Raw genomic sequence first — 25964 nt, 5'->3', positions numbered from 1 at the left:
TTTTTCGTCGGCTGAAAAAATGCTTTTAAAAGTAAAAAAAAAAGCCTCTGATGACCGCGTGGCTCAGCTGGGATCGTCAGAACCCTTTAAAAGCATTTTTTTCTACAACCTCTTCGGCCGGAGAGGTTGTAAAAAAAATGCTCTTAAAGGATTCTGGCGATCAGGCAACTCAGCTGGGATCGTCAGAACCCTTTAAAAGCTTTTAAAAGGCTCCTCTGGCGATCCCAGCTGAGTTGCCTGATCATCAGAGGCTTTTAAAAGCATTTTTTCTACAACCTCTTCAGCCAAAGAAGTTGTAAAAAAAATGCTTTTAAAAGTAAAAAAAAAAACTTGGCCACGCCTACCCAGTCACATTACCTCTCCCCCACCAAGCCACACCCACAGAACCGGTAGTAGCAAATTTTACATTTCACCCCTGGACTATACCCACTATGGCCACGCCCACCAAGCAACCGAGCAGAGAACCCCTTGCTAATATTTTTGAAGCCCACCCTTGGTGAGAAGCAAAATGTCTTCAAAGAAAAACCAGAAAGTCCAGTGGCCTCTTGTTGCGACCCAGGCCCAAGTAGGTAGTTCATTCTCAGCGTAGTTCAACTAAATTAAATCAAATTCCTCCCAACAGAAATTCCTCAGTCCTATCACCAACCTTGGTCCAATTAGGCAAACTGCCAAAGGCCTTTCTTGGCAAAAGTTCAGAAGACACCGATACAAAATAAATGAAACAAGACAAAGCTGTCAAGATTGTTTTCCGGCAAAGCCCAAACGCTGTTGCTGGTCCTTTAAGCCTTATGGGAGGGGCCACTCATCTCTTGGCCCTGCTCCTGAGTTGTCCTTTTTGCTTGAGCTGCTCTTGCCTTCTGGTGGCTCTTCTCATGCGTGCATTAGGAACAGGCTCCTCCTGTTCCTCTGCCTCACTACTATCAGCCTCTGAAGGCTCTGGAGTCCGTACCTCACTCCCCGATGGCCCTGGCCTCACCTCAGCCTCCAACGCAGAACCTCATCTGGGCCTTCCCCAGCCTCAGGGACTGGCCCACGCTCTTCCTCAGCCTCATCGCTGTCCGACTCCGTTGCCAGTTCCGCAGGCTGCTGTGGTGGACCACAATACATGTCTGGACTTCAACTCCCAGAATTCTGCACGCCGGCTGGGGAATTCTGGGAGTCGAAGTTGACACATCTTCAAATAACCAAGGTAGGGAAACTGCAGCTTTAGAGTGATGACCACTGCCCGTCAGTTTTTTTTTTTAATTTGCATTTATATCCCGCCCTTCTCCGAAGACTCAGGGCGGCTTACACTATGTTAGCAATAGTCTTCATCCTATTTGTATATTTATATACAAAGTCAACTTTTATTGCCCCCAACAATCTGGGTCCTCATTTTACCTACCTTATAAAGGATGGAAGGCTGAGTCAACCTTGGGCCTGGTGGGACTAGAACCTGCAGTAATTGCAAGCAGCTGCTGTTAATAACAGACTGTCTTACCAGTCTGAGCCACAGAGGCCCTGTTTGACAAACCATGGTTGAAAAGAAACATGGCTTAGCCTCCCTTTCAGTCTTGGATTTTCTACATTGTAGACCTATAGCGTCGACAGCTTGGGCCGAAGGCTCTTAATTCTGCTGGGGTTCGGAATCTGTAGCACATTCTGCGTCCTGTTGACCATATCTCATGAACTTCAGGTATGCAATTGAAACTTCCCCAAAAATTGTGACACCCCCCCCTCCTTTTTGGGGGGGAAAAGACCCCCCACCCCACCCCGATGTTTTCCGCTGGATTTGAGGGTGAGGGCTTCGTTTTAGAAATGTGAAAATTCATCCCAACTGCAAACTTGAGGGTTATGGTGGAGTTATTGGGGGGGGGGCGCAGAGTTTGTGTCTTCTGGCCAAACTTACTGGTCCATCATTTTGATTGTCTCAGATTGGGGTGACCAAATTCGGAGGGTCTGAGATAGCAAAGCATGGGATCATCATCATCTTTTAATGACCCCATAATCCCTTGCGGGGTGGAGTCTGGGCAACTGAATGGAGCGGAGTGTTTTCATGGCCGGATGCCTTTCCCGTTTCCAGTGCGGAGTTTTGTTCAGCAGATCTATTCTCAGAGAGAGTGCCCAGAAAGAAAAAAAAAACATCTGCCTCTACCTAGGATCGAACTCACAGCCTCCTGATTGTGAGGCAAGAGCTCCACCTCTAGGCCACTGCGGCAAAGCATGGGGTGCCGCCCCAAATCCCATAATTCTTGAGAAACCATTTTGTCCTTCTGGACGGGCCTTAAAATTTGACATTTTACAAACCGCTTCATAAGTGAGATGGCTGGGGGGGGAAGTAGAGATAGTTCCCGACTTACAACAGTTCATTTAGTGACCGTGCAAAGTTACAACGGCCCTAAAAATGTGACTTATGACCGTTTTTCACACTTACGGCCATTGCAACATCTCCAGGGTCACATGATCAAAAGTCAGTCAGTCCCGTGACAACTGATTCATATTTATGACGGTTGAGCATCCCGAGGTCACGTGATCCCCTTTTGCGACCGTCTGACACGCAAAGTCCATGGGGAAGCCAGGCTCACTTAATGACCAAGTTGTTAACTGATCGGCTGGAGTGATTCACTTAACAACGGCGGCAACGAAGGTCATGAAATGGGGCAAAACTCCCTTAACAAATGTCTCACTTAACAATAGAGATTTGGGGCGGGGAGGCTCCCATGTTGTTCTGTCTCCTTCCCCACTTCGGATTAACAAGCTGGCCTTCAGCCAGTGGATTCACGGCTCTTATCAGTCCTGGCAGAGAAATCGCAGCTGCCTGACAAAGTTCAAACAAATGACTCATGTAGCAAGACTTTCAGCTCTTTTTGAAACGGTTCAGCTAAACTTTTGCTTCCCGTGGAGTGAGAGCAGTCCCAAAGCTCCTTATATATCCTGTGGGGTGGGGCTCCTGCCCCACCCTTCCTTTTGATGATGCCGCCTCTCTAATCTTCTGAAGCGTGGGTCGATCCAAGCTTGATTATTATTATTATTATCAGCTGGGTCTGAAGGCGTAGCCTGGGGAAGGGAGGAATCAGGGGATGACGGCCTCATTACGTCCTCCGACTGGTCTGGTTCTGTCTCCTGGAGCCGGGTCAAAGGAATCGGTGCTCCCGAGGTAAGCCTTACCGGCCCTTCCCCCTCACTTTCGGAGTCACTTTCGGGCAGTTCGGGGGCTGGAGTTACAACACTTGTGGTCGTAAAGTCGAGGACGACTGTAACTTAGAAGATTTTCACCATTTGTACCTTTGGTTTTGTAGTTTTCTTTTTTAAACGTGATTCTTGTTCCTCTTCATGCTGTTATATATCTGATTTCATGGCATTGGCAGGACTGGTCTGGATCCTGTAAATTTAATAAATAAATATAAATCAACTTCTTCCAACAGGGGACGGTCTCTTGGCTGTCTTACGTCACAAATATTTTCCTGCTCATCATTCTGATTGGACACATATTGGGTCCAGGTAAGAGCCTCTTCATCTGCAGGGAGGAGGGGAGAGGGTGGCAAGGAGGATAATTGGGGGTCTGCCTTTCTGATTGCCATCTTTTCCTCCCCCTCTTCCTTTTCCTCCTCTCCCTCTTCCTCCTCCTTCTCTTCTTCTTTTTTCCCTTCTCCTCCTCTTCTGCCTCCCCCTCCCGCACCTTCTCCTGCCCCTCTCCTCCTTCTCCTCTTCTTCCCCTTTCTCTTCTTTTCCTCTTCCTCTTCCGGCCCTTCCTCCTCCTTCTCTTCCTTCCCCTCCCCCACCTCCTCCTCCTCCTCCTCTTCCCTCTCCTCCTCCTCCTCCTCTTCCTCCTGCAGGTCCAATAACACAAGTCATCATTGCTGAACTCTTCCTTCAATCCTCCAGGTCGACGGGAGTTGTGCTGGGGGGTTTTGTCCATTGGCTTCTAAATTTTATAAGTGGGATTATTGTCCTTCAGGTTGAGGTGAGTGAATTTGAATCGGTTGTTTTTGATCCCGCTCCTTATTTAAATATATATTTATAGATATATATCAGTGGTGGGTTTCAAAAAATTTTATTACTGGTTCTGTGGGCGTGGTTTGGTGGGCACGGCAGGGGAAGGATACTGCAAAATCCCAATTTCCTCCTGATCAGCTGGGACTTGGGAGGCAGAGAATAGATGGGGGGCGAGGCCAGTCAGAATTTTTACTACCGGTTCTCCGAACTACTCAGAATTTCTGCTACTGGTTCTCCAGAACTGGTCAGAACCTACTGAAACCCATCTCATATACATACATACATACATACATACATACATACATACATACATACATACATATATATATATATATATATATAAGTCTTTGGTTGTTCGGGTTTTCTCCCGTGTAAAATTGGAAGTGTCTTGGCGACGTTTCGACGAAGTCTCATTCGTCATCTTCAGGCTTCAGCTTCGTGCTTCTAGAAGCAAATGACGAATGAGACTTTGTTGAAACGTTGCCAAGACACTTCCAATTTTACGCGGGAGAAAACCCGAATAACCAAAGACCTACATATATATGTTTGTTTGTTTTCTGAGGTTTTCGCAGGTGTTTGTATGTAGGTCTTTGGTTATTCGGTTTTCTCCCGCGTAAAATTGGAAGTGTCTTGGCGACGTTTGACGGCCCAATCAATTCAAACCTCCACTAGCAGTTAAAAGGAAGAAACAGCTGCGAGCACACATTGCTCCCAGAAGCACGAAGCTGAAGCCAGAAGCACGAAGCTGAAGCCAGAAGCACGAAGCTGAAGCCTGAAGATGACAAATGAGACTTCGTCGAAACGTCGCCAAGACACTTCCAATTTTACGCGGAGAAAACCCGGATAACCAAAGACCTATATATATATGCATACATACATACATATATATATGCATACATACATACACACACATAATATATATGTTTTAACCCGAATAACCAAAGACCTACATATATATATAGGTCTTTGGTTATTCGGTTTTCTCCCGCGTAAAATTGGAAGTGTCTTGGCGACGTTTCGACGGCCCAATCAATTCAAACCTCCACTAGCAGTTAAAAGGAAGAAACAGCTGCGAGCACACATTGCTCCCAGAAGCACGAAGCTGAAGCCAGAAGCACGAAGCTGAAGCCAGAAGCACGAAGCTGAAGCCAGAAGCACGAAGCTGAAGCCAGAAGCACGAAGCTGAAGCCTGAACCCTGAAGCCTGAAGATGACGAATGAGACTTCGTCGAAACGTCGCCAAGACACTTCCAATTTTACACGGGAGAAAACCCGAATAACCAAAGACCTACATATATATATAGGTCTTTGGGTGTTCGGGTTTTCTCCCGTGTAAAATTGGAAGTGTCTTGGCGACGTTTCGACGGCCCAATCAATTCAAACCTCCACTAGCAGTTAAAAGGAAGAAACAGCTGCGAGCACACATTGCTCCCAGAAGCACGAAGCTGAAGCCAGAAGCACGAAGCTGAAGCCTGAAGATGACGAATGAGACTTCGTCGAAACGTCGCCAAGACACTTCCAATTTTACGCGGGAGAAAACCCGGATAACCAAAGACCTATATACAAACACCCGTGAAAACCTCAGAAAACAAATATATATATATATATATATATATATCCAATTTTACGCGGGAGAAAACCCGAATAACCAAAGACCTACACATATATATATATGTTTTCTGCAATTGTTGTTGTTTTTTGGAGGGGTGGGGCTGTGTTTTGTTTTTTTGAGTCAGGCGGGAGGGCCCTTTCCTTAATCTACACGATGCCGATGACCGCCGTCTCTTTTTGCTCCACGTTTGCCCTCCAGAAAAAGATCGGGTCGTACAGCTTTCTGCTCTTCTGGCCGCTTTGCATCGCCAGCTTCGTCTTTATCTTCAGGAACATCCCTGAGTCCAAACAGAAGACTTTCCTGCAGATCCGGAACCTCCTGGCTGCGCAGGCCATCAAAAAAATTAAAGTCCAGGGGTCCCATCATCACCAATTGAATCCGTTCCAAGGGCTGGATCGGGGGAGGCGTAAGAAACCCAGGGACATCACGTCCCACGTCCCATCCGTGCCCTCAATCTGAGTCTCCTGCTCGGTCGAGATTTTTCTACTCTCTTGTTCTGTTCGTTTTTAAAATAAATGCCACGTCTTTCTGGCGGAAAAGAATGGCGTCCTTCGATGGTCGGCTTGGGTCAAGGAAGATGGGGGGGAGACAAAGGGGAGAACCAGATGTCTCAGCCCACAAAAGTGGAGTTGAGGGGCTGGGGGGGGGAAAGAGGTAGGAGGGCTCGAAGAAGAAATTACGTTCCCCCTCCCACACCCGGTCCGTCCAAACGGTCTCTGGATAAGACATTAGAATAACAGAGTTGGAAGGGACCTTGGAGGTCTTCCAGTCCAACCCCCTGCTTAGGCAGGAAACCCTACACCACTTTAGGAAAATGGTTGTCCAATTTCTTCTTTAAAACATCCAGTGTTGGAGCATTTACAACTTCTGGTGGCAAGTTGTTCCACGGATGAATTGTTCTCACCGTCAGGAAATTTCTCCTTAGTTCTAAGTTGCTTCTCTCCTTGATTAGTTTCCACCCGTTGCTTCTTGTCCTGCCTTCAGGTGCTTTGGAGAATAGCTTGACTCCCTCTTCTTTGGGGCAGCCCCTGAGATATGGGAACATTGCTATCATGTCTCCCGTAGTTCTTTTTTTTCCTTTCATTAAACTAGACATATCCAGTCAGTGGTGAAATTCAATTTTTTCCCCCTACCGGTTCTGTGGGCGTGGCTTGGTGGGCATGGCGTGGCTTGGAGGGCGTGGCAGGGGAAGGATACTGCAAAATCTCCACTCCCACCCCATTCCAGGGGAAGGATACTGCAAAATCTCCATTCCCACCCATTCCAGGGGAAGGATACTGCAAAATCTCCATTCCCACCCCATTCCAGGGGAAGGATACTGCAAAATCTCCATTCCCACCCCACCGTATTCGGGGGCCACCCAGAGGTGGTATTTGCCGGTTCTCAGAACTGCTCAAAATTTCCGCTACCAGTTCTCCAGAACCCCTAGAACCTGCTGGATTTCACTCCTGTACCCAGTTCCTGCAACCGTTCTTCCTATGTTTTAGTCTCCAGTCCCCTAATCTTCTTGGTTGCTCTTCTCTGCACTCTTTCTAGAGTCTCCACATCTTTTTTACATCGTGGCGACCAAAAACTGGATGCAGGATTCCAAGTGTGGCCTTACCCAGGAATTATAAAGTGGTCTTAACACTTCACGTGAACTTGATTCTATCCCTCTGTTGATGCAGCCTAGAATACATCTGTTTAATTACTTCGATGAGTCATTAAATGAATAGAAGGGGAACTCATCAAATTTGCAGATGACACTAAGCTGGCAGAAATAGCCGTCACTCCAGAAGACAAGTTCAGGATCTAAAAAGATCTTGACAGACTTGAACAATGGGCCCTATCGAGGGGTAAAATCCAGCAGGTTCTGACAGGTTCTGGAGAACCGGTAGTGGAAATTTTGAGCAGTTCGGAAAATGCCGCCTCTGGCTGGTTCCAGAGTGGGTGGGGAATGGGGATTTTGCAATATCCTTCCCCTGTAGAATAGAATAGAATAGAATTTTTTTATTGGCCAAGTGTGATTGGACACACAAGGAATTTGTCTTGGTGCATATGCTCTCAGTGTAGATAAAAGAAAAGATACCTTCATCAAGGTACAACATTTACAACACATAAATATTAATCGTTTCATCGTTCCCATCACCAATCTCTTTCCACTTATGACTGTATGACTATAACTTGTTGCTGGCAATCCTTATGATTTATATTGATATATTGACCATCAATTGTGTTGTAAATGTTGTACCTTGATGAAGGTATCTTTTCTTTTATGTACACTGAGAGCATCTGCACCAAGACAAATTCCTTGTGTGTCCAATCACACTTGGCCAATAACATTCTATTCTATTCTATTCTATTCTATTCTATTCTATTCTATTCTATTCTATTCTAGTGGGGTGGGAATGGGGATTTTGCAGTATCCTTCCCCTGGAGTGGGGTGGGAATGGAGATTTTGCAGTATCCTTCCCCTGCCACGCCCACCAAGCCACACCCACAGAACCGGTAGTAAAAAAAAAATTGGATTTCACTACTGGCCCTATCGAACAAAACGAAATTTAACGTAGAGAAAAGCAAGGCTTGGTTTCTCCGTTGCTTGTCGGAAGGTCACAAAAGGGGATCACGTGACCCCAAGGAGTCTGCAACCGTCGTAAATACGAGTCCGTTATATACCAAGCGTCTGAATTTGGATCACATGACCCATTGGGGATACTGCAACGGTCGTAAGTGTGAAAAACGGTCGTAAGGCACTTTTTCCAGTGGCCGGCGTAACTTTGAATGTTCCCTAAACAAAGTATTGTAAATCAAGGACTATCGTTTTAGTTGTATCACTAGTAGGGTCTCCAGCTTGGGTGGGAGTGTGTGTGTGTGTGGGGGGGGTTGGACTAGATGACCTATAAGGTCCCTTCCAACTCTGTGAATCTGTTAAATCTGTTAGTGATTTTTTTTAATGTCTACAATGTATTGGTTCTTGGCTGCTGCAGTGCCTGCGCCTGGCCACCGGAGGGCACCCTTCACCATCTTTTCCCAATTCCGCTAATGCTGAAACGCAATAAACAGGATTTGCTGTGTTTTTATTTGATTGTGTTAACCTTAATTGTGTTCATATGCCGTTAGGACTATTTTTACAAAAATGTGGCTGCGACGGTGCAGCGGGGAGCACTTCAAGGCTTCGTGGTTACCTTCTTCGCAGTAGAATTGAGAGTTGGATGGCATGCCATTTCAACAGATCATGGTTGCCCATTGAATCCTGGTTTCTTCCTGGTTAAAGGGCTGGGGATAGCTCTGGTGTCTCTAGGGCGGCACTCCTCCAAAGTTGGGGGTCGACTTAACCATGGTTAACCGGTAGCTTTCTCCAGTTAAGCCACAAGCCATGATTGGCCAACTGATAAGGCCCAATTACTGTAAACCAGAATCAACCATGATGGTTAGTCGATGTGGTGAGAACCCCCTCAGCCTGTAAGGAGACCGAGAAGACGTGAGGATTGAAAGAAAGACTGGATTTCTGAGTTTTCTCTTTCTTGTCTCTTTTAGGGGGCCACTGAGGCGCCATGCGCTGGGATCCAACTGTCAACCGGACCCTGGAATCCTGCAGGGGTCTCGCCTGATTGGCTCTCCCCACCGGGCCACCGGTTCCAGGCCTGGTTTGGCCATCCATCCAGAGGGACCCAGGCCTTGAATCCTCCAGGGGCAGAACAGGTAGCGACCGGGCAGCCTGGACTTTCGAGAGAAGGCCACCCAAGCGTTGATTGAACCCGGGGCCTGGCTGGTGAGGGACGTAGTTTGGAGGGGGGCTGTCCGTGCATAAGAGCACAAGCTTGCCTACCGTTCCTGTCCTATTGTTTCCTTTCGTTATATATCCAATTAATATAGTTATTACATACCCATACTTATATATATATATATATGCTTATATATTGTATAGTTATTTCATGCTTACACTTAGATATGCTGTGTGACAAAATAAATAAATAAATAAATAAAAAATAGTGGAGAAAGAGGGGCTTTGAGAAAGGAGAGGCGGAGGGGAGGTGTTACAGGAGAGAATAAAGTAAAATATTACGTTTTGTGGGAAGCCAAGCATTTTTGAATGACCTCCAAAAGTAAGTTCCTTCCTTCCCTTCCTATCCCTCTCTCCTTTGTTCCCTTCCTTCCTTCCTTCTTTCCTTCCTTCCTTCCTTCCCTTCCTATCCCTCCCTCCCCTCTCCCTTCCGTGATTCCTTCCTTCGTTCCTTCCTTCGTTCCTTTCTCCCTCCTTCCCTCCCTCCCGCCTGTGTTTCCTTCCTTTCTTTCTTCCCTCCCTCCCTCCCTCATGTTTCCTTCCTTCTTTCCTTGCTTCCTCCTCCTCCCTCCTTCCTTCCTTCCTTCCTTCGTTCCTTCCTTCGTTCCTTTCTCCCTCCTTCCCTCCCTCCCGCCTGTGTTTCCTTCCTTTCTTTCTTCCCTCCCTCCCTCCCTCATGTTTCCTTCCTTCTTTCCTTGCTTCCTCCCTCCCTCCCTCCTTCCTTCCTTCCTTCCTTCCTTCCTCCCTCCCTCCCTTCTGTATTTCCTTCCTTCCTTCCTTCCTTCCCTCCCTCCTTGCTTCCTCCCTTCCTACCTCCTATGTTTCTTTCCTTCCTTCTTTCCTTCCTTTCTCCCTCCTTCCCTCCCTCCCTCCTGTGTTTCCTTCCTTCCTTCCTTCTTCCCTCCCTCCATTTTTTCCACCAAAGGGGATCGCGTGACCCCGGGACACTGCAACCATTATAAATACGAGTCAGTTGCCAAGTCTTTGAATTTGGATCACCTGACCGTAAGGAGGCGGCAAGGGTCATTTGTGTGAAAAGCAGTCATAACATAAGTCACTTTTTCCAATGTTGTCGTAACGTTGAAACGGTCACTAAACGAACTGCCGTAAGTGGAGTACTACTTGTACAGGCAGCAGAGGGCGGGGTGGGGGGAAGGAAAAGTCCATTCCATACCTTTCCCCAAAACTCAATGGCTTTGCAGTTTCTTGATTTTCTTTCAATCTGGGGTTGTTTTAAAAGCATTTAAGGATAAATTTCCTGGAACTCCGCCACGAGTTAAAGACATATTTATTTATCCGCGCAGGACTGGCATAGAATTTTAGACATTTTTATTCGGTTTTAGTGGGTTTTATTGTTTTAAATATATTTTAATCTGGGCCATATTTAATAAGTTTTTTAATTACTGTTTTATCTTGTATTTCTTCATTGTTGTTTTATCTGGCTGTGAACCGCCCTGAGTCCTTCGGGAGAAGGGCGGTATAAAAATCTAAATAAATAAATCTCTGAATTGCCTTTTCTCCTTTTTTTTCTCTTCCCAGTTAGCGTGTTGTGATTGTCCTCCTCACAAAACCCCCTCCTGACCCTCCCTCCAAAAGAAACCATGGATAGCAGAACACAGCTGGATAAGAAAGTGATAATAGAAGAGTGGAGCCAGGTGAATGCCATTCTTTCAGGATGAAAAGCCAGCGCAGCCAGGCTATAGAAATAATAATCATTTATCGAATGTATTTGCATCTTGAGCTGTGGATATTCTCTGAGCAGAGCAGCAGAATTTGGCCAAAAAGTTATTTCCAAGTGAGCCGACTTTTTTTCCCCGTAACAGTCACAGAGTTGGACGGGCCCTTGGGGATCATCTAGTCCAACCCCCTGCTCAGGCAACCGTCCTAAGTACATGCCAGTGGCTAAGGCTGCTAATGCAGTCTGTTATTAACAGCAGCTGCCTGCAATTACTGCAGGTTCAAGCCCCACCAGGCCCAAGGTTGACTCAGCCTTCCATCCTTTATAAGGTAGGTAAAATGAGGACCCAGATTGTTGGGGGCAATAAGTTGACTTTGTATATAAATATACAAATGGATGAAGACTATTGCTTAACATAGTGTAAGCCATCCTGAGTCTTCGGAAAAGGGCGGGATATAAATGCAAATTTAAAAAAAGCGTCTGAATTCTGATCATGTGACCATGGGGAGGCGGCATCGTTCATGAGTGTGAGAAACGGTCGTAAGTCGCATTTTTAATGCCGTTGTAACTTTGAACGGCCACTAAAGGAACTGTTAAGTTGAGGACTATCTGTATCATCCTCTTTTTACGACTCCATAATCTGGCGTGGAGTCTGGGCACCTGAATGGAGCTGAGTGTTTACTGGCCGGATGCCTTTCCAGTCGACAGTGCGGAGTTTTGTTCAGCAGATATATATTCTCATTGTTCCCAGAGAGAGAAATATCTGCCTAGAGTTGGCACTAACTTCATCATCATCTCCTTTTAATGACCCTGTAATCCCTTGCATCGGGGCAAAGTCTGAACAATTGAATGGAGCTGAGTGTTTACTGGCCGGTTGCCTTTCCTGCTGCCAATGAGGAGTTTTGTTCAGCAGATATATTCTCATTTTGCCCAGATAGAGAGAAATATCTGTTGAGAACTATCTGTATCTGTGCTTTAAAACAATACGGAGATCTGCATTCAAATTGAGACCTCTCCTTGTTCTTTTTTCTTTAAAGCTTACAGAATCCTCGCGCCAGCTTGTCTTCATAACGGGCTTAGCGTCACTCCAGCTGGGTTACAACCACTGGCTCTGCTACTCGGACACTAAGGTGAGTGACCTTCGCAAAACAGGTGCCAGCTAAGAGGCGACAAACGGGATGATATTTGATATCTTTGCTGTTTTTAAAATCCATTGGTTAGTTTAAAAGCCTGTCCTGCCCAGATCTTGGGAACAAACAGCGCAAAGGGAAGCTTTTTGGCCTAAGCCATTTATTGTTACAGGTACTCCTCGCCTTACAATATCAATTTCTTGATATGTTTTATAAAAATTCTTGGACGTGGGTACCAAGTGCCCCAATGACAGTGGGTATCACTGTTACATGTTTCATCCATAATCGCGTAGTTTCGACGGCCTGGTTGCGATATTTCGTGATTTTTTTTCCCCCCAGTTCATTTTCTTCGGCTCTGGCGTCTCCTGGTACCACGATATTAATAAATTGTACGCTTATGGTTTTCGACAACTGTGATATCTGACGTGTTGTAGTCCAAGGTTCAAGGACCTTGGGGGTACTCGTATCAAATGATCTAAGCACCAGAGCCCACTGTAACAACATTGCCAAAAAGGCATTAAGGGTTGTAAACCTAATCTTGCGTAGCTTCTTTTCCGGTAATATTACACGACTAACTAGAGCATGCAAAACCTTTGCTAGACCAATTCTCGAATACAGCTCGTCTGTCTGGAACCCGCACTGCATATCGGACATTAATACGATTGAGCGCATCCAAAAATATTTCACAAGAAGAGTCCTCCACTCCTCCGCTCGCAACAAAATACCTTATGGCCACCAGACTTGAAATTTTGGGCTTAGAAAATTTAGAACTACGCCACCTTCGGTCTGACCTAAGCACAGCTCATAAAAACATCTGCTACAACGTCCTACCTGTCAATGACTACTTCAGCTTCAACCACAACAGTACACGAGCACACAATAGATTCAAACTTAAAGTGAACCGCTCCAAACTCGATGGCAGAAAATACGACTTCAGCAACAGAGTGGTCAATGCCTGGAATGCACTACCTGACTCCGCGGTCTCATCCTAAAACCCCCAAAACTTTAACCTAAGACTGTCTACTGTTGACCTCGCCCCATTCCTAAGAGGTCTGTAAGGGCATAAGAGCACCAGTGTGCCTACCGTCCCTGTCCTAATGTTCCCTTTAATTGTATTCACTTTATGTATTCAATTCATGCTTATTACTTATACATATTATCTAAAACCATGTTTCCCTGAAAATAAGTCCCTGCCTTATTTTTGGGGAGGTCTTATTATTTTGGGGCACGGGGAGCCCCAAACCTGATTTCCAGCTCTGCGTTTAAATGTTTCCCAGGAGGGCTTAGCTTCAGGGGGAGGCTTATTTTAGTGCATTCGGTCAAAAGCCCGATTGGGCTTATTATCAGGGGATGTCTTTCGGGGAACCAGGGTGCGAATTCGACAAATAAATAAAAAAATAAAATAAAAAAATAAATGAAGGTCTCTCTGTATTTGAAAGTCCCACAAAATTCTTCACCTTATTGTTGTTGTTTTTGTTGTTGTTAGTATTTTTAGGGCGTTAGCCTAAAAGGGGGCTGCTCAGCGGATCAGAACTGCCAGGTCAAAGCTGCCCAAGGGCTATACCCGGTGGCCTCTTTTTCAGCTGCTCCTTTCTTCCTTCCAGCTCATCCGAGAATTTTATAATCTGACGTTTCACAGCGGGAAGAAAAATGCCAGTCGAACGGATACAACTCACACCGAGTGGGTGGTCGGTGTCGCGAGCAGCCTGTTCCCTCTGGGAGCCATGATGGGCTCACTTCTCGTCGGAGTCCTGGTGGATAAATTCGGCAGGTAAATGGATTTAGGGTGCTGCGAGGACCCATCCATGCAGGTGGTTTGGGTTGCTTGCTCCCGGTTCGCTCCGGTTCTTGCGAACCGGTAGTAGAAGCAGCGGGAGGCTCCGCCCACCTGCCCGGGCGTCATCATGAATGATCTGCGCATGCGCAGAAGCACCCCCCGTGCTCCCGTTGCGAACTGGTAGTAAAGCTAAGTAGAATCCACCCCTGGGTACAGTGAATCAATGAAGGGAAGGAGAAGAAGGGAGATATATCTTTGCCAGCTCCCAGAAATGTAGGTTGAACAGGGATAGGCTGCTGGGGGTTCGCAGGGGTTCGGGAGAACCTCTAGCTAAGATTCTGTGCAGTTCGGAGAACCTCCAAATCCCACTCCTGGCTAACCCCGCTCACCCTGCCCTGCCCCTCCCAGGAGCCCCCACGTGATCCGTTTTGGATGCAGGTAAGTGCACGGCGTGCACAGAGGCTCGGGGAGGATGAAAAACAGACCTGCTGGAAGTTCGGGAAGGCCGTTTTTGCCCTCCCGGAGCCTCGAGGAAAATCTCCAGAGCCCGGGGAGAGCAAAAATGACCCCCACACACACCCCCTGGTGCAGGAGGCTGATTTGGCCACGCGCACCATGGCCACGCCCACCCAGAAACCAAGCAGAGAACCCCTTGCTAAAAATTTTGAAGCCCACCCCTGGTTGAAGTTCACGTTCACAAGCCGAGTTGGAATTTGATGTTCTCCAAGAGAAAGGATTGATCGAAGTTTGAGGCTCATTAAAGCAGCTGTGTCTGCTTGCTGAATGAATGCGTTTTCCCATTATTCCCAGTATACTCAAACCTCTGTATTGTTCTTAATAGTTGTTGAGTTATTGCTTTTAACAAGCAAATGGTTCATTAAATCTGGGGAACTGGAAACGAAGCAAGGGCATATACCCTCACTCCTATGGGCATAAAAGTTTGGACTTATATCTTGGTTTCCAATTCTGGCTTCCCACCGGACACCAAGCTACGTTTTGTGGTTTGTTACCATTGGTGAAATGGGGATGTGGTGGCTCAGTGGCTAAAACGCTGAGCTTGTCAATCGAAAAGTCAGCAGTTCGGCGGTTCAAATCCATAGCGCCGCGTAACAGGGTGAGTTCCTGTGACTTGTCCCGGCTTCTGCCAACCTAGCAGAAGAAGACAGGAACCGGTGATTGAAGAGAGAATTGGGAGGTTGTAATAAGGTGGACCGTGTCATAGGCTTAGGGGCTAGGGGCTCAGGGGCTAGGACGTTGAGCTTGTTGATTGAAAGGTCAGCAGCTCAGCCGTTTGAATCCCTAGTGCTGACATGTACTGGAGTGAGCTCCCGTTACTTGTCCCAGCTTCTGCCAACCTAGCAGTTCGAAAGCACGTAAAAAAAATGCAAGTAGAAAAATAGGGGCCACCTTTGGTGGGAAGGTAACAGCGTCCCGTGCGCCTTTGGCATTGAGTCATGCCGGCCACATGACCACGGAGACGTCTTTGGACAGCTCTTCGACTTTGAAACGGAGATGAGCAGCGCCTCCTAGAGTCGGGAACGACTAGTACATATGTGCGAGGGGAAATTTTACTTTTACCATTGGTTAACCCTGTTCAATAGCTTAGCGTAGTGCTCCAAGCCAGTCCTGGGCTCCAGAAACGTGTTGCGCGCACATGATGGCTTGAGTGAAGGAGGGTCAACCATGAAGCCATGGTTTGGGCAGTCCAGGAACCCAAGGAGAGGATGAAGACTGTCAGTCAAAATCTCAACCAATGAGATTGTTTAAGGTTCCAGATACTTTAATCCTAAAACTGCTAAATGAAAATATCCCTTCTTGATTGACATCGTCGGGTGTTGGGTGAACTCCAAGAGCGTTGGCTTAAATGAAGAAATCATGATTAAAAGTATTGGATTGGTAAATAGAATAATAGAATGTAAATATAAGTATGTATAGGGTTGAGTAGAAAAAGAATAGAGAATATATACCATTGCCGATACGACGAGCTGTAAAATATGTAACGCTATGTTCGTGATGTGTTTTTTAATCTGTTTTGTGTGTGTGTGTATGTGTGTGTGTGTGTGTGTTTTCTTCATTTTGTTTTTAAGGGTGAAAAACTTAATAAAAATTATTTTTAAAAAAGAAGAAGAAGAAATCATGATTAAAGCACCTCTTAAACAGAGGTGGGTTTCACATAATTTTATCACTGGTTTGCCGCGCACCGAAAATGTGCAGGCGTGTCTTCTGCACATGTGCGCGGCCTTCCGTAAATGCGCTTTGCTTGCGCACGCAGCTTGCACACATCCACATGGCTTAGAAAACGTGGCTAAATAGGATGGCATAGTGCCGGGGTGGATGGGCAGGGCCCAGAGGTCACCACTACCGGTTCGTCTGAACCGGCTGAAGACCATCACTGCTCTTAGATAGTTGCTTTCCATTCCTGGACAAATTAAACCTGAACAAATGATCCCTAACATGAAGTTTTCCACCTCATTAAAAGGTAAAGGTAGGTTCCCCTTGCACGTATGTGCTAATCGTTCCCGACTCTAGGGGGCGGTGCTCATCTCCGTTTCAAAGCCGAAGAGCCAGCGCTGTCTGAAGACGTTTCCGTGGTCATGTGGCCGGCATGACTCAACGCCAAAGGCGCACGGAACGCTGTTACCTTTCCACCAAAGGTGGTCCCTATTTTTTCTACTTGCATTTTTACGTGCTTTTGAAACTGGTAGGTTGGCAGAAGCTGGGACAAGTAACGGGAGCTCATCCCGTTACAGGGCAGCACTAGGGATTCGAACCGCTGAGCTGCCGACCTTTCGATCGACAAGCTCAACGTCCTAGCCCCTGAGCCACCGCGTCCCTATGACACGGTCCACCTCATTACAACCTCCCAATTCTCTCTTCAATCACCGGTTCCTGTCTTCTTCTCCAATACTACCCAAGATGGAATAAATCTCTGTATCCCACTTTTTCTTTCTGTTGTGTCTTCAGGAAACAGACAATGATGATCAACAATTACATTTCCTTGGTGTGTTCCACGTTGATGATTTGGGCCAAACTTCAAAATGGATTCGTCTTTGCCATGTGTTCGCGTTTCCTTATCGGCATCTCGATGGGTGAGTCAGGGAGAGTGGGAGGGTGTCCTTTCGTGTTGGACAGCCACCTCTCCCCCCAAGCGAAGAGAAGGTTACCCCCCAAGAAAATGGGCCCATGTTTTCTAGTGGAGAACAACTTCCACAATTTAACGTCAAAGGACCTCTGGTGGCTCAGACTGGTAAGACAGTCTGTTATTAACAGCAGCTGCTTGCAATTACTGCAGGTTCAAGCCCCACCAAGCCCAAGGTTGACTCAGCCTTCCATCCTTTATAAGGTAGGTAAAATGAGGACCCAGATTGTTGGGGGCAATAAGCTGACTTTGTATATAGTATACAAATGGATGAAGACTATTGCTTGACATAGTGTCAGCCGCCCTGAGTCTTCGGAGAAGGGCGGGATATAAATGCAAATTTTAAAAAAATGGTGGCCAAGCAAGGTGATGTGGCTTGCTGGCCGCCGGCCCTTCCAACAGCCGAATCAGAGGAGGAGGAGGAGTCAGGGTCAGTATCAAGGCAACCTGAGAGCTCCGAGGGGGAAGAAGGAATGAAGCTGGCAGAGAGAGAGAGGCAGAGGCGGAGCCTGAGCTGCCCATCAGGCCTTAGATGGAAAGTCAACAGCCCCCAGGTCTGGAGGTGGCTGATGAGGAAGAGGAGGAACAGCTGGGCCCAGTCCCAGATGTGCAGAAGGCTGAGAAGAGGTATTTTGTTGCGAGCGGAGGAGTGGATGACTCTTCTCGTGAAATATCTCTGGACTCGTTCGATTGTATCAATGTCCAATATGCAGTGTGGGTTCCAGACAGATGAGCTGTATCCAAGAACTGGTCTGGCAAAAGTTTTGTATGCCCTAGTTTGCAGGTCAATATTACCGGGGAAGAAGCTACGCAAGATTAGGTTAACAACTCTTAATGCTTTTTGAGCAATGCTGTTACAGTGAGCCCTTGGAGTTGACGTCCCCAAAGTTGTCAGGTTTGGAGATTCCTACTCTAGGGCTATGTTACCAGTGACGATGGAGATCTTTTGAATGTCTCTGGCGTCTTTTTGTTCTCCAGGTATTTTTTCCACCGTGATTCCTATGTACCTCTTAGAGACCAGCCCCCTCAATTTGAGGGGTTCCATTGGCATGCTGCCCCATATCTTTCTAGTGATCGGGGTCCAAACGGCTCAGATATGTGCCTTTCCTGAACTACTGGGCACCGTAGAAGGTAAAGTCTTGATAAGGGGGGAAGGGCTGGGATTACATCACCCAACTTCCCCTCCTTTGACCACTCGTTTCTGTTCATGCAGCTTGGCCGATACTGGTGAGTTTGCCTGGGCTGTTGGCTATCTGGCAGATCCTTCTGCTCCCTTCCTGTCCTGAAAGTCCGAGGTACCTGTTGATACAGAAGAAAGAAGAAGAAGAAGCCAGAGATGGTATGTCCTAGGGTTGGGATGGACTCGTATTTAAACGTCTGGCAGCGTGTGTGGTGTTTAAACAAGCCAAAATTCTAGGATATGTGAAAATGTGGACTGGTCAAAGGAGGTCACTTCGTTGATTATGTGCCGTCAAGTTCTTGTTGACCCTTAGTGGCCACATAAATAAGTTATCTCCAGGAGAATCTGTCCCCAGCTTGGTCCTTCAGAACGTCCGGTGGTCCACTCATCACCGCTCCAGCTAAGTTCAAATGTCGGCACTCAACACTCCATTAATTTAGCGTTTGTTTCCGACAAATGCCCCTCCCTACAGTGTCTCCTTAAGTCTCATTCCCCAGGTGTCCCTTGTAAAAAGGGGTAGGGCGCTCTCCTCCAAGTAGCCAAGTCAGTCTGTGCTGTTCTCGCCTTCTCTCCACTCTCCGTTCTCGAGGATCAGGAGGGGGCGGTTTCTGCTCATCGCTGCTCATGCTCCTTGCTTAACCTCTCTTTGTCATGCTGCCCCTGTTCCTCCTTGCCTACAAGCCATCCTAATCCTGAAAAGCCCTGGTCTGACTGGGCCTGCTCCTCCCCATCTTCCTCCAAAGCCAAGGATGCTGCCCCCTTGATCTCCGTCGGCTCCAATTCCAGCTCATCTTCCCTCACAGATTCAGGCTCCGATGGGAGCATGATACCATCTTATCCGTATCTGTATGCTATATCCTGTATCCTGTATCCAGGGGTGGGATTCAATCAGTTTGGACCGGTTTGGGCGAACCGGATGCTATTTTTACATCTCGTTCACCGAACCGGTAGTTGCAAGGACTGGCTGGTCCTGCCCACTTCATTCCACCCCTCCCCTCCCAGAAGTCTCCACGTGACCCATTTTGGATGCTAGGTAAGTGCTCCACCCACACAGAGGCTCTGGGAGGGCGAAAAACAGGCCACCCGGAAGTTCCAGAAGTTTGAAAACGGGCCCGTTTCTGGCCTCCAGAGGGCCTCTGGAGCCCGGGGAGGCTGTTTTTGCCCTCCCGGAGGCTCGATGAAAGCCTCCGGAACTTGGTGAGGACGAAAACGCCCCGCCACCGTGGTGCAGGAGGCTGAATAGGCCACGCCTACTATGGCCACGGCCACCCAGCAACTGGGCAGAGAACCATTTGCTAAAATTTTTGAATCCCACCCCTGCCTGTATCCTTATCCCCGCACTTCAACCTCAACCTACAGCCTTGGGGGGGGGGTGTTTCCGTTTCTTCCCCCCAGCTCTGAAGCACCTCAGGCTCCAGGGTGACGTTGAGGATGAAATGGAGGAACTCCGACGGGAGGACATTTTTGAGAAGGACGAGAAGAAGATGAACACCCTGCGGTTGCTGCGTTATCGTCCACTCCGTTGGCAATTGGTTTCGGTGGTGGTTATAGAAACGGGCCAGCAGCTTTCCGGTGTCAATGTGGTAAGGGAAGGGAGCCTCTGGGACCCGTAAGAAGCTGAGCATCGTCGGCGTAACAACCACCGCGTAATGGGTCAGGTGGAGGTTGTTGCTGGTGGCCCTGAATCAGTGGTGGGATTCAGATGATTTAACGACTGGTTCTCTGCCCTAATGACTGGCTGGGTTGATAGTTCTCATTGTCAGAAAATTCCTCCTTACTTCCAGGTTGAATCTCTCCTTGGTCAGTTTCCATCCATTGTTCCTTGTCTGGCCTTCAGGTGCTTTGGAAAATAGCTGGACCCCCTTCCTCCTCTCTGTGGCAGCCCCTCAAATATTGGAAGGCTGCTATCCTGTCTCCCCTGGTCCTTCTCCTCACTAGACTAGCCATGCCCAATTTCTGCAACCGTCCATCATATGTTTTAGCCTCCAGTCCCCTCATCATCCCGGTTGCTCTTCTCTGCCCTCTTTCTAGAGTCTCCACATCTTGTTTTATAGCGTGGTGACCAAAACGGGATGCAGTATTCTAGGTGTGGTCTTCTTGGAGATGAAGTCCATAAGTCTTAAAGTTGACAGGTTTGGAGGCTTCCGCTCTAGGAATACATAACCAGTAATGATGAAGATCTTGTGAACGTTTTCGGGAAGCCGAGTCCTTTCCTTGTGCTGGTTTTATTTCAGATCTACCTCGGCATTGAGGAAATGCTCTATTCTACCGGGTTAAGCCACGAATACGCCCGATATTTCCAAATGATGACCACTGCCCTGTTAATCTTGGCTATCATATACGGGGTGAGCTCCTCCTCCTCCTCCTCCTTCCTCCTCCTCCTCACCCCCCCTTCCCCTCCTCTTCTTCTTCCTCCTCCTCCACTTTAATTTTTTTAACCCTGTTTTGTTGAAGAAGCCAGGCGTAGCTTTTCAGGCGGAAATAGCCATCATGAGACCGGATCCTGGTTTGTTTCCTGCCTTCCCTTTTTCAGCTTCTCTTTCCTGACCTGAAATCAAACTGTGGCGGTTTGGGCTCTTTTTGTGTGTGTGTGTTTGTGGGGGAGGAGCTGAATGGAGATGGAAAACAGACCACTAGGTAATCTGTATTCTGTCCTAGGAGAGAAACCAGTAGGGGTGATTTATTCCATTTTCCCCTCCCCCTCCCTATTTTGCAGATGTACATTGTGGACAGGAAAGGACGGAAAATCCAGCTTCTCCTTGGATTTGGGATGTCCACGGTCTTTTGCCTCTTGCTGACGGTCACTCGAGATCTACAGGTACGTAACAAGGGGAGAGGTTGCTCGGAAAGGGTGGGATTTTAGAATTTAGAATAACAGAGAGGGAAGGGGCCTTGGAGGTCTTCTAGTCCAACCCCCTGCTTAGGCAGGAAACCCTGCACCACTTCAGACAAAATGGTTATCCAACCTCTTCTCAAAAACGTCCAGTGATGGAGCGTTCACAACTTCTGGTGGCAAGTTGTTCCGCTGGTTAATTGTTCTCACTGTCAGGAAATTTCTCCTTAGTTCTAAGTCGCTGTTCTCCTTGATGAGTTTCCACCCGTTACTTCTTGTCCTGCCTTCTGGTGCTTTGGAGAATAGCTTGACTGCCTCTTCTTTGGGGCAGCCCCTGAGATATTGGAAGACTGCTATCATGTCTCCCCTAGTCCTTCTTTTCATTAAACTAGACATACCCAGTTCCTGCAACCGTTCTTCATATGTTTTAGCTTCCTCCAGTCCCCTAATCATCTTAGTTGCTCTTCTCTGCACTCTTTCTAGAGTCTCAACATCTTTTTTACATCGTGGCGACCAAAACTGGATGCAATATTCCAAGTGTGGCCTTACCAAGGCATTATAAATTGGTATTAAACCTTCACGTGATCTTGATTCTATCCCTCTGTTTATGCAGCCTAGAACAGTGCTGGCTTTTTTGGCAGCTGCTGCTCACAGCTGGCTCATATTCAAGTGGTTGTCCACTAGGACTCCAAGATCCCTCTCACAGTTACTACTATGGAGCAAGGGACCACCTATACTTTACCTGGGCATTTTGTTTTTCTTATCTAAATCTTATGGCCCTCAAGACAACTTTTAAGGGGAGTTGGCTCCAGACACCAGAAGTCTGGACTTTTCATTTCTGCCATCTCAGGATGATTTTGGGAAAACGCTCCCTTGCGTTAGGAATTTCAATCAGCAGAAACATAAGACCGTGGCTTCTCTTTGGCGAAAACTTGGAAGTTGCCGATGCTCCAACACTGGAAGTTTTTAAGAAGAGGTTGGATAACCATTTGTCTGAAGTGGTGCTTAAGCAGAGGGTTGGACTAGAAGACCTCTAAGGTCCCTTCCAACTCAGTTGTTCTGTATCTAACTGCCCCCCCCCTCCCCACACACACTCTGCAGGGTAAATTTCCATGGTTGGCTTTGCTCAACAACGTCCTTGTCAACTTCTTCCTGATCATCTACGCCGTCGGACCAAGTAAGTCGCTGTGTTCGCGGAAGGGGTGAAATGCTCTCGGTTCGGCCCGGTTCGGTCGAACCGGTAGGGATGACGGTGTTTCAGAGAACCAATAGTGATGACAGCTCGGAGGTCTGCTCACCCGCCTGGTTGTTTTTTACCCTCTGTGCATGCGCAGAGGGTCGGTGCGCGCATGTGATGTGCACGGGAGGTGCGTGAACTTCCGAACCGGTAGGGAAGGTAAGTTGATTTCACTCCTGGTTTGCGGGTAGGCTGCCATGTCCCAGGGTCACGCGATGCCCTTTTTGCGACCTTCAGTCTAGCCAAGTCCATGATTGGCTTAACAACCGTGTAGTTAACTTAACAACTGCAGTGATTCGCTTAGTGACGGTGGCAAGAAAGGTCGCCAGACGGGGCAGAACCCGCTTAACGGCTGCTTTGCTTAACGACAGAAAGGGAGGGGGCTCGGTTGTGGTCATAAGTCAAGGCCTGCCTGTACTCTAGTTTAGACCACAAGCCGGGGCTGCGTTGAAGCATCAACTCCACAACTGGAGGATAAAATCGCTCCCCTTCTCGGGGAGAGCAAGAGGGCTGGGCCATCTCGGGGTGACTGCAGAGGTCTCCGTGGTGCCCTTGGGGCGGACAATTGGGTCTCCCCACAGCCCAACTAGAAAGCACCCCCAAATTCAGGGAGCCATCCCCGTTGCCTTTCTTGAAGGAAAACCGCAGAGGCACAATTTAGAGAAAAGAAATGGTTATTTTAAAACTCTCTCTCTCTCTCCCTCTCTCCCTCTTTCCCCTCCCTTCCTCTCTCCCTCCTTCCCTCCCTCCCCCTTTTTCTTCCTTTTCCCTCCTCTCTCCTCCTTCCTTCCTCCTCCTCTCTCCTCCTCCTTTTTCCTTCCTCCCCTTTTCCTCACCTCCCTCCCTCCTTTTTCCCCCTCCCTCCCTCTTTTCCTTCCTCCCTCCCTCCTTCCATCCTTCCTTTCTCCCTCCTTTTTCCCCTCCCCTCTCCCTCTCTCCTCCTTTTCCTTCGTTCCTTCCTTCCCTCCTTCCCTCCCTTTCCTTCCTTCCTCCCTCCTTTTTTCCTGTCCTTCCCTCTTTTCCTCCCTCCCTCCCTGCCTCCCTCCTTTTTTCCCCTTCCTCTCTCCTTCTCTCCTTTTCTTCCTTCCTCCCTCCCTGCCTCCCTCCCTCCTTTTTCCCGCTCCCACCTTCCTTCCCTCCCTTTCCCTTCCTCCCTCCCTCCTTTTTTCCCCTCCCTCCCTCTCCTCCTCCCTCCCTCCTCTTTTTCCCTTCCTCCCTCCCTCCTCTTTTTTTGGGGGGTGCCTCAGGTTCTCTGATCAACCTGCTGGTCGGAGAGCTGTTTCTGCAATCTGCCAGGTCCTCTGCTTATGTCATCGGACAATTTTTATACTGGTTCCTGAACTACCTAACCGTCTTAAACTTTGTCTACGTAGAGGTGAGTCAACCTGCAGCTATTTTTCGGACATCTCTCGGAGTAAGAAATAAAAACCCACCCAAAAAACCCTCCCCCTCTTTTTATTTATTTATTTATTTATTTATTGACCAGGAATGATTACGGTGGTTGGAAAACCAGAGTTTTCTCTGGCTGGGGTGGGTGAACGCTGGAAATGTAATTGATAGCAGATCAATTCCAACTGTGGGGTCCATATTCTAGGTAAATAGAAGCCTTCAATCCACATTTTTCAAGCTTGCCCAGTTTAAGATACAGGGACTTCAACTCCCAGAATCCCCCAGCCATCTGTGCTAGGGAATTCTGGGAGTTGAAGTCCACCCATCTTAGAGCATGGTGGCTGGGGGATTCTGGGAGTTGAAGTCCATCCATCTTAAAGCATGCTGGCTGGAGGGATTCTGGAAGTTGAAGTCCATCCATCTTATAGCATACTGGCTGGGGGATTCTGGGAGTTAGAGTTTGTCCATTTAGAGCATGCTGGCTGGGGGATTCTGGGAGTTGGAGTCCATCCATTTAGAGCATGGTGGCTGGGGGATTCTGGGAGTTAAAGTTTGTTCCATTTAGAGCATGCTGGCTGGGGGATTCTGGGAGTTAGAGTTTGTCCATTTAGAGCATGCTGGCTGGGGGATTCTGGGAGCTGGAGTCTGCCCCTCTTAAAGCATGCTGGCTGGGGGATTCTGGGAGTTGGAGTCCATCCATTTAGAGCATGCTGGCTGGGGGATTCTGGGAGTTGAAGTCCCTCCATCTTGAAACTTGCTGGAGAAACGCAGCACGTCGGGAGGGAGGGTTTGGAAAAGGGCTCCTGGGCCTGGACCTTTTGTCGAAAGAGATCCAGTAGATCCCTCTGGATTATCAACCTTTCTCCTTCGTTCCCCAGGAGTACATCCGGCCTTACAGCCTCCTCCTTGCCAGCCCTGTAAGCTTGGGGACTTTTTTTTACATCTTGAAGATTATCCCCGAAACAAAAGATAAGACGTTTTTGGAGATCCAGGGCCTGATACCACTGTACAAGGTCAAGCACACCCCTGCCTAGCGACAGCCGGGAGAACACAAATCGGGGCTTTCCCCTCAAAACGTCCGACTTAATGAGAAGCGACTGTCCGCTGTCTAGGAATTCTTGGGGGCCTCGGTTGTTCCTTTGTAAATAGAAAAGGTGTGTGTGTGTATTTGCTTTCATTAAAATTTTTCTTTTTTGGAGGGGGGATGTAAGCATGGAGTTTGTTGGCTCAGTTGTCACCCGAGTACCCCCTAAAGGTAAAGGTAAAGGTTCTCCTTGCACATACGTGCTAGTCGTTCCCGACTCTAGGGGGCGCTGCTCATCTCCGTTTTGAAGCCGGAGACCCAGCGCTGTCCGAAGACGTCTCCGTGGTCATGTGGCCGGCATGACTCAACGCCAAAGGCGCACGGAACGCTGTTCCCTTCCCACCAAAGGTGGTCCCTATTTTTTCTACTTGCATTTTTACGTGCTTTCGTGCTTTCGAACCTGCTAGGTTGGCAGAAGCTGGGACAAGTCACGGGAGCTCACCCCCTTACACGGCAGCACTAGGGATTCGAACCGCTGAGCTGCCGACCTTTCGATCAACAAGCTCAACGTCCTAGCCCCTGAGCCACTGCGTCCCTAAGTACCCCCTAGATGGTTGCTTTCCCTCAATCCGATGGTGGGTGGAATCCAATGTACCACCCCTTTCTCCTCAAATGCAGCCCCCAATGCTGGTATTTCATTTTTCAGGTCCCTAAACCAGATCAAAGACCTAAGAAGAAACGCAGCTTTGTTAATGAAGGATGGCTGGATGAATGGCTGGATGAATATGTAGGTATATCTAGATAGAGAGAGGTGAGAGAGAGAGAGAGAGAGGTGGGGGGAGATAGAGAGAGAGAGAGAAGGAGGAAGGGAGGGAGATAGAACAGACAGTCAGATAGATAATAGATCGGTCGGATATGTATGTACATCTAGATAAATAAATGGATGGATGGATAGATGATAGATAGATAGATAGATAGATAGATAGATAGATAGATAGATAGATAGATAGACAGACAGATGGAGAGAGAGAGAGAGAGATGAGAGAGAGAAATGACAGACAAGATAGATGATACAGATAAGGAGGGAGGGAGGGAGAGAGATAGAGAGATGGATGGATGGATGGACAGCCAGACATAGATAAATGATAGGTTGGATATGTATATACAGTACATCTAGATAGATAGATAGGTAGATGGATAGGATAGGATAGGATAGGATAGGATAGGA

At 47.7% G+C, this 25964-nt stretch overlaps 2 protein-coding genes across 2 annotated transcripts in view; both read left to right on the top strand.

Moving 5' to 3' along the window:
* Positions 1–6045, top strand: part of LOC131187214 (uncharacterized) — a 29118-nt gene extending 23073 nt beyond the window's left edge. The window contains exons 19-22 of the mRNA XM_058161454.1: positions 1574–1675; positions 3405–3480; positions 3816–3943; positions 5785–6045. Of these exons, the coding sequence (XP_058017437.1) occupies positions 1574–1675; positions 3405–3480; positions 3816–3943; positions 5785–6045 (567 nt within the window). The remainder of the gene's footprint in view (positions 1–1573; positions 1676–3404; positions 3481–3815; positions 3944–5784) is intronic.
* A 4905-nt stretch (positions 6046–10950) lies between these two features.
* Positions 10951–24746, top strand: LOC131187213 (solute carrier family 2, facilitated glucose transporter member 5-like). Its single transcript, XM_058161453.1, has 12 exons — positions 10951–11004; positions 12065–12157; positions 13762–13928; positions 16899–17023; positions 18052–18204; positions 18287–18412; positions 19649–19836; positions 20488–20598; positions 20970–21071; positions 22188–22263; positions 23571–23698; positions 24591–24746. Exons 1-12 carry the CDS (start codon positions 10951–10953, stop codon positions 24744–24746), a joined length of 1479 nt encoding a protein of 492 aa, XP_058017436.1.
* Positions 24747–25964: the final 1218 nt, after the last annotated feature.

This window comes from Ahaetulla prasina, chromosome 18, assembly GCF_028640845.1.
Source record: "Ahaetulla prasina isolate Xishuangbanna chromosome 18, ASM2864084v1, whole genome shotgun sequence".
NCBI lineage: Eukaryota > Metazoa > Chordata > Lepidosauria > Squamata > Colubridae > Ahaetulla > Ahaetulla prasina.
This window is presented reverse-complemented; position numbering and strand designations above follow the sequence as displayed.

Bases quoted from the DNA above. Each gene is read 5' to 3' on its own strand.
- LOC131187213 (XM_058161453.1), top strand. From the start codon at position 10,951: ATGGATAGCAGAACACAGCTGGATAAGAAAGTGATAATAGAAGAGTGG. The intron at 13,929-16,898 runs GTAAATGGATTT...TTGTGTCTTCAG, and splicing joins CTGGTGGATAAATTCGGCAG to GAAACAGACAATGATGATCA. The intron at 20,599-20,969 runs GTGAGCTCCTCC...CCTATTTTGCAG, and splicing joins TCTTGGCTATCATATACGGG to ATGTACATTGTGGACAGGAA.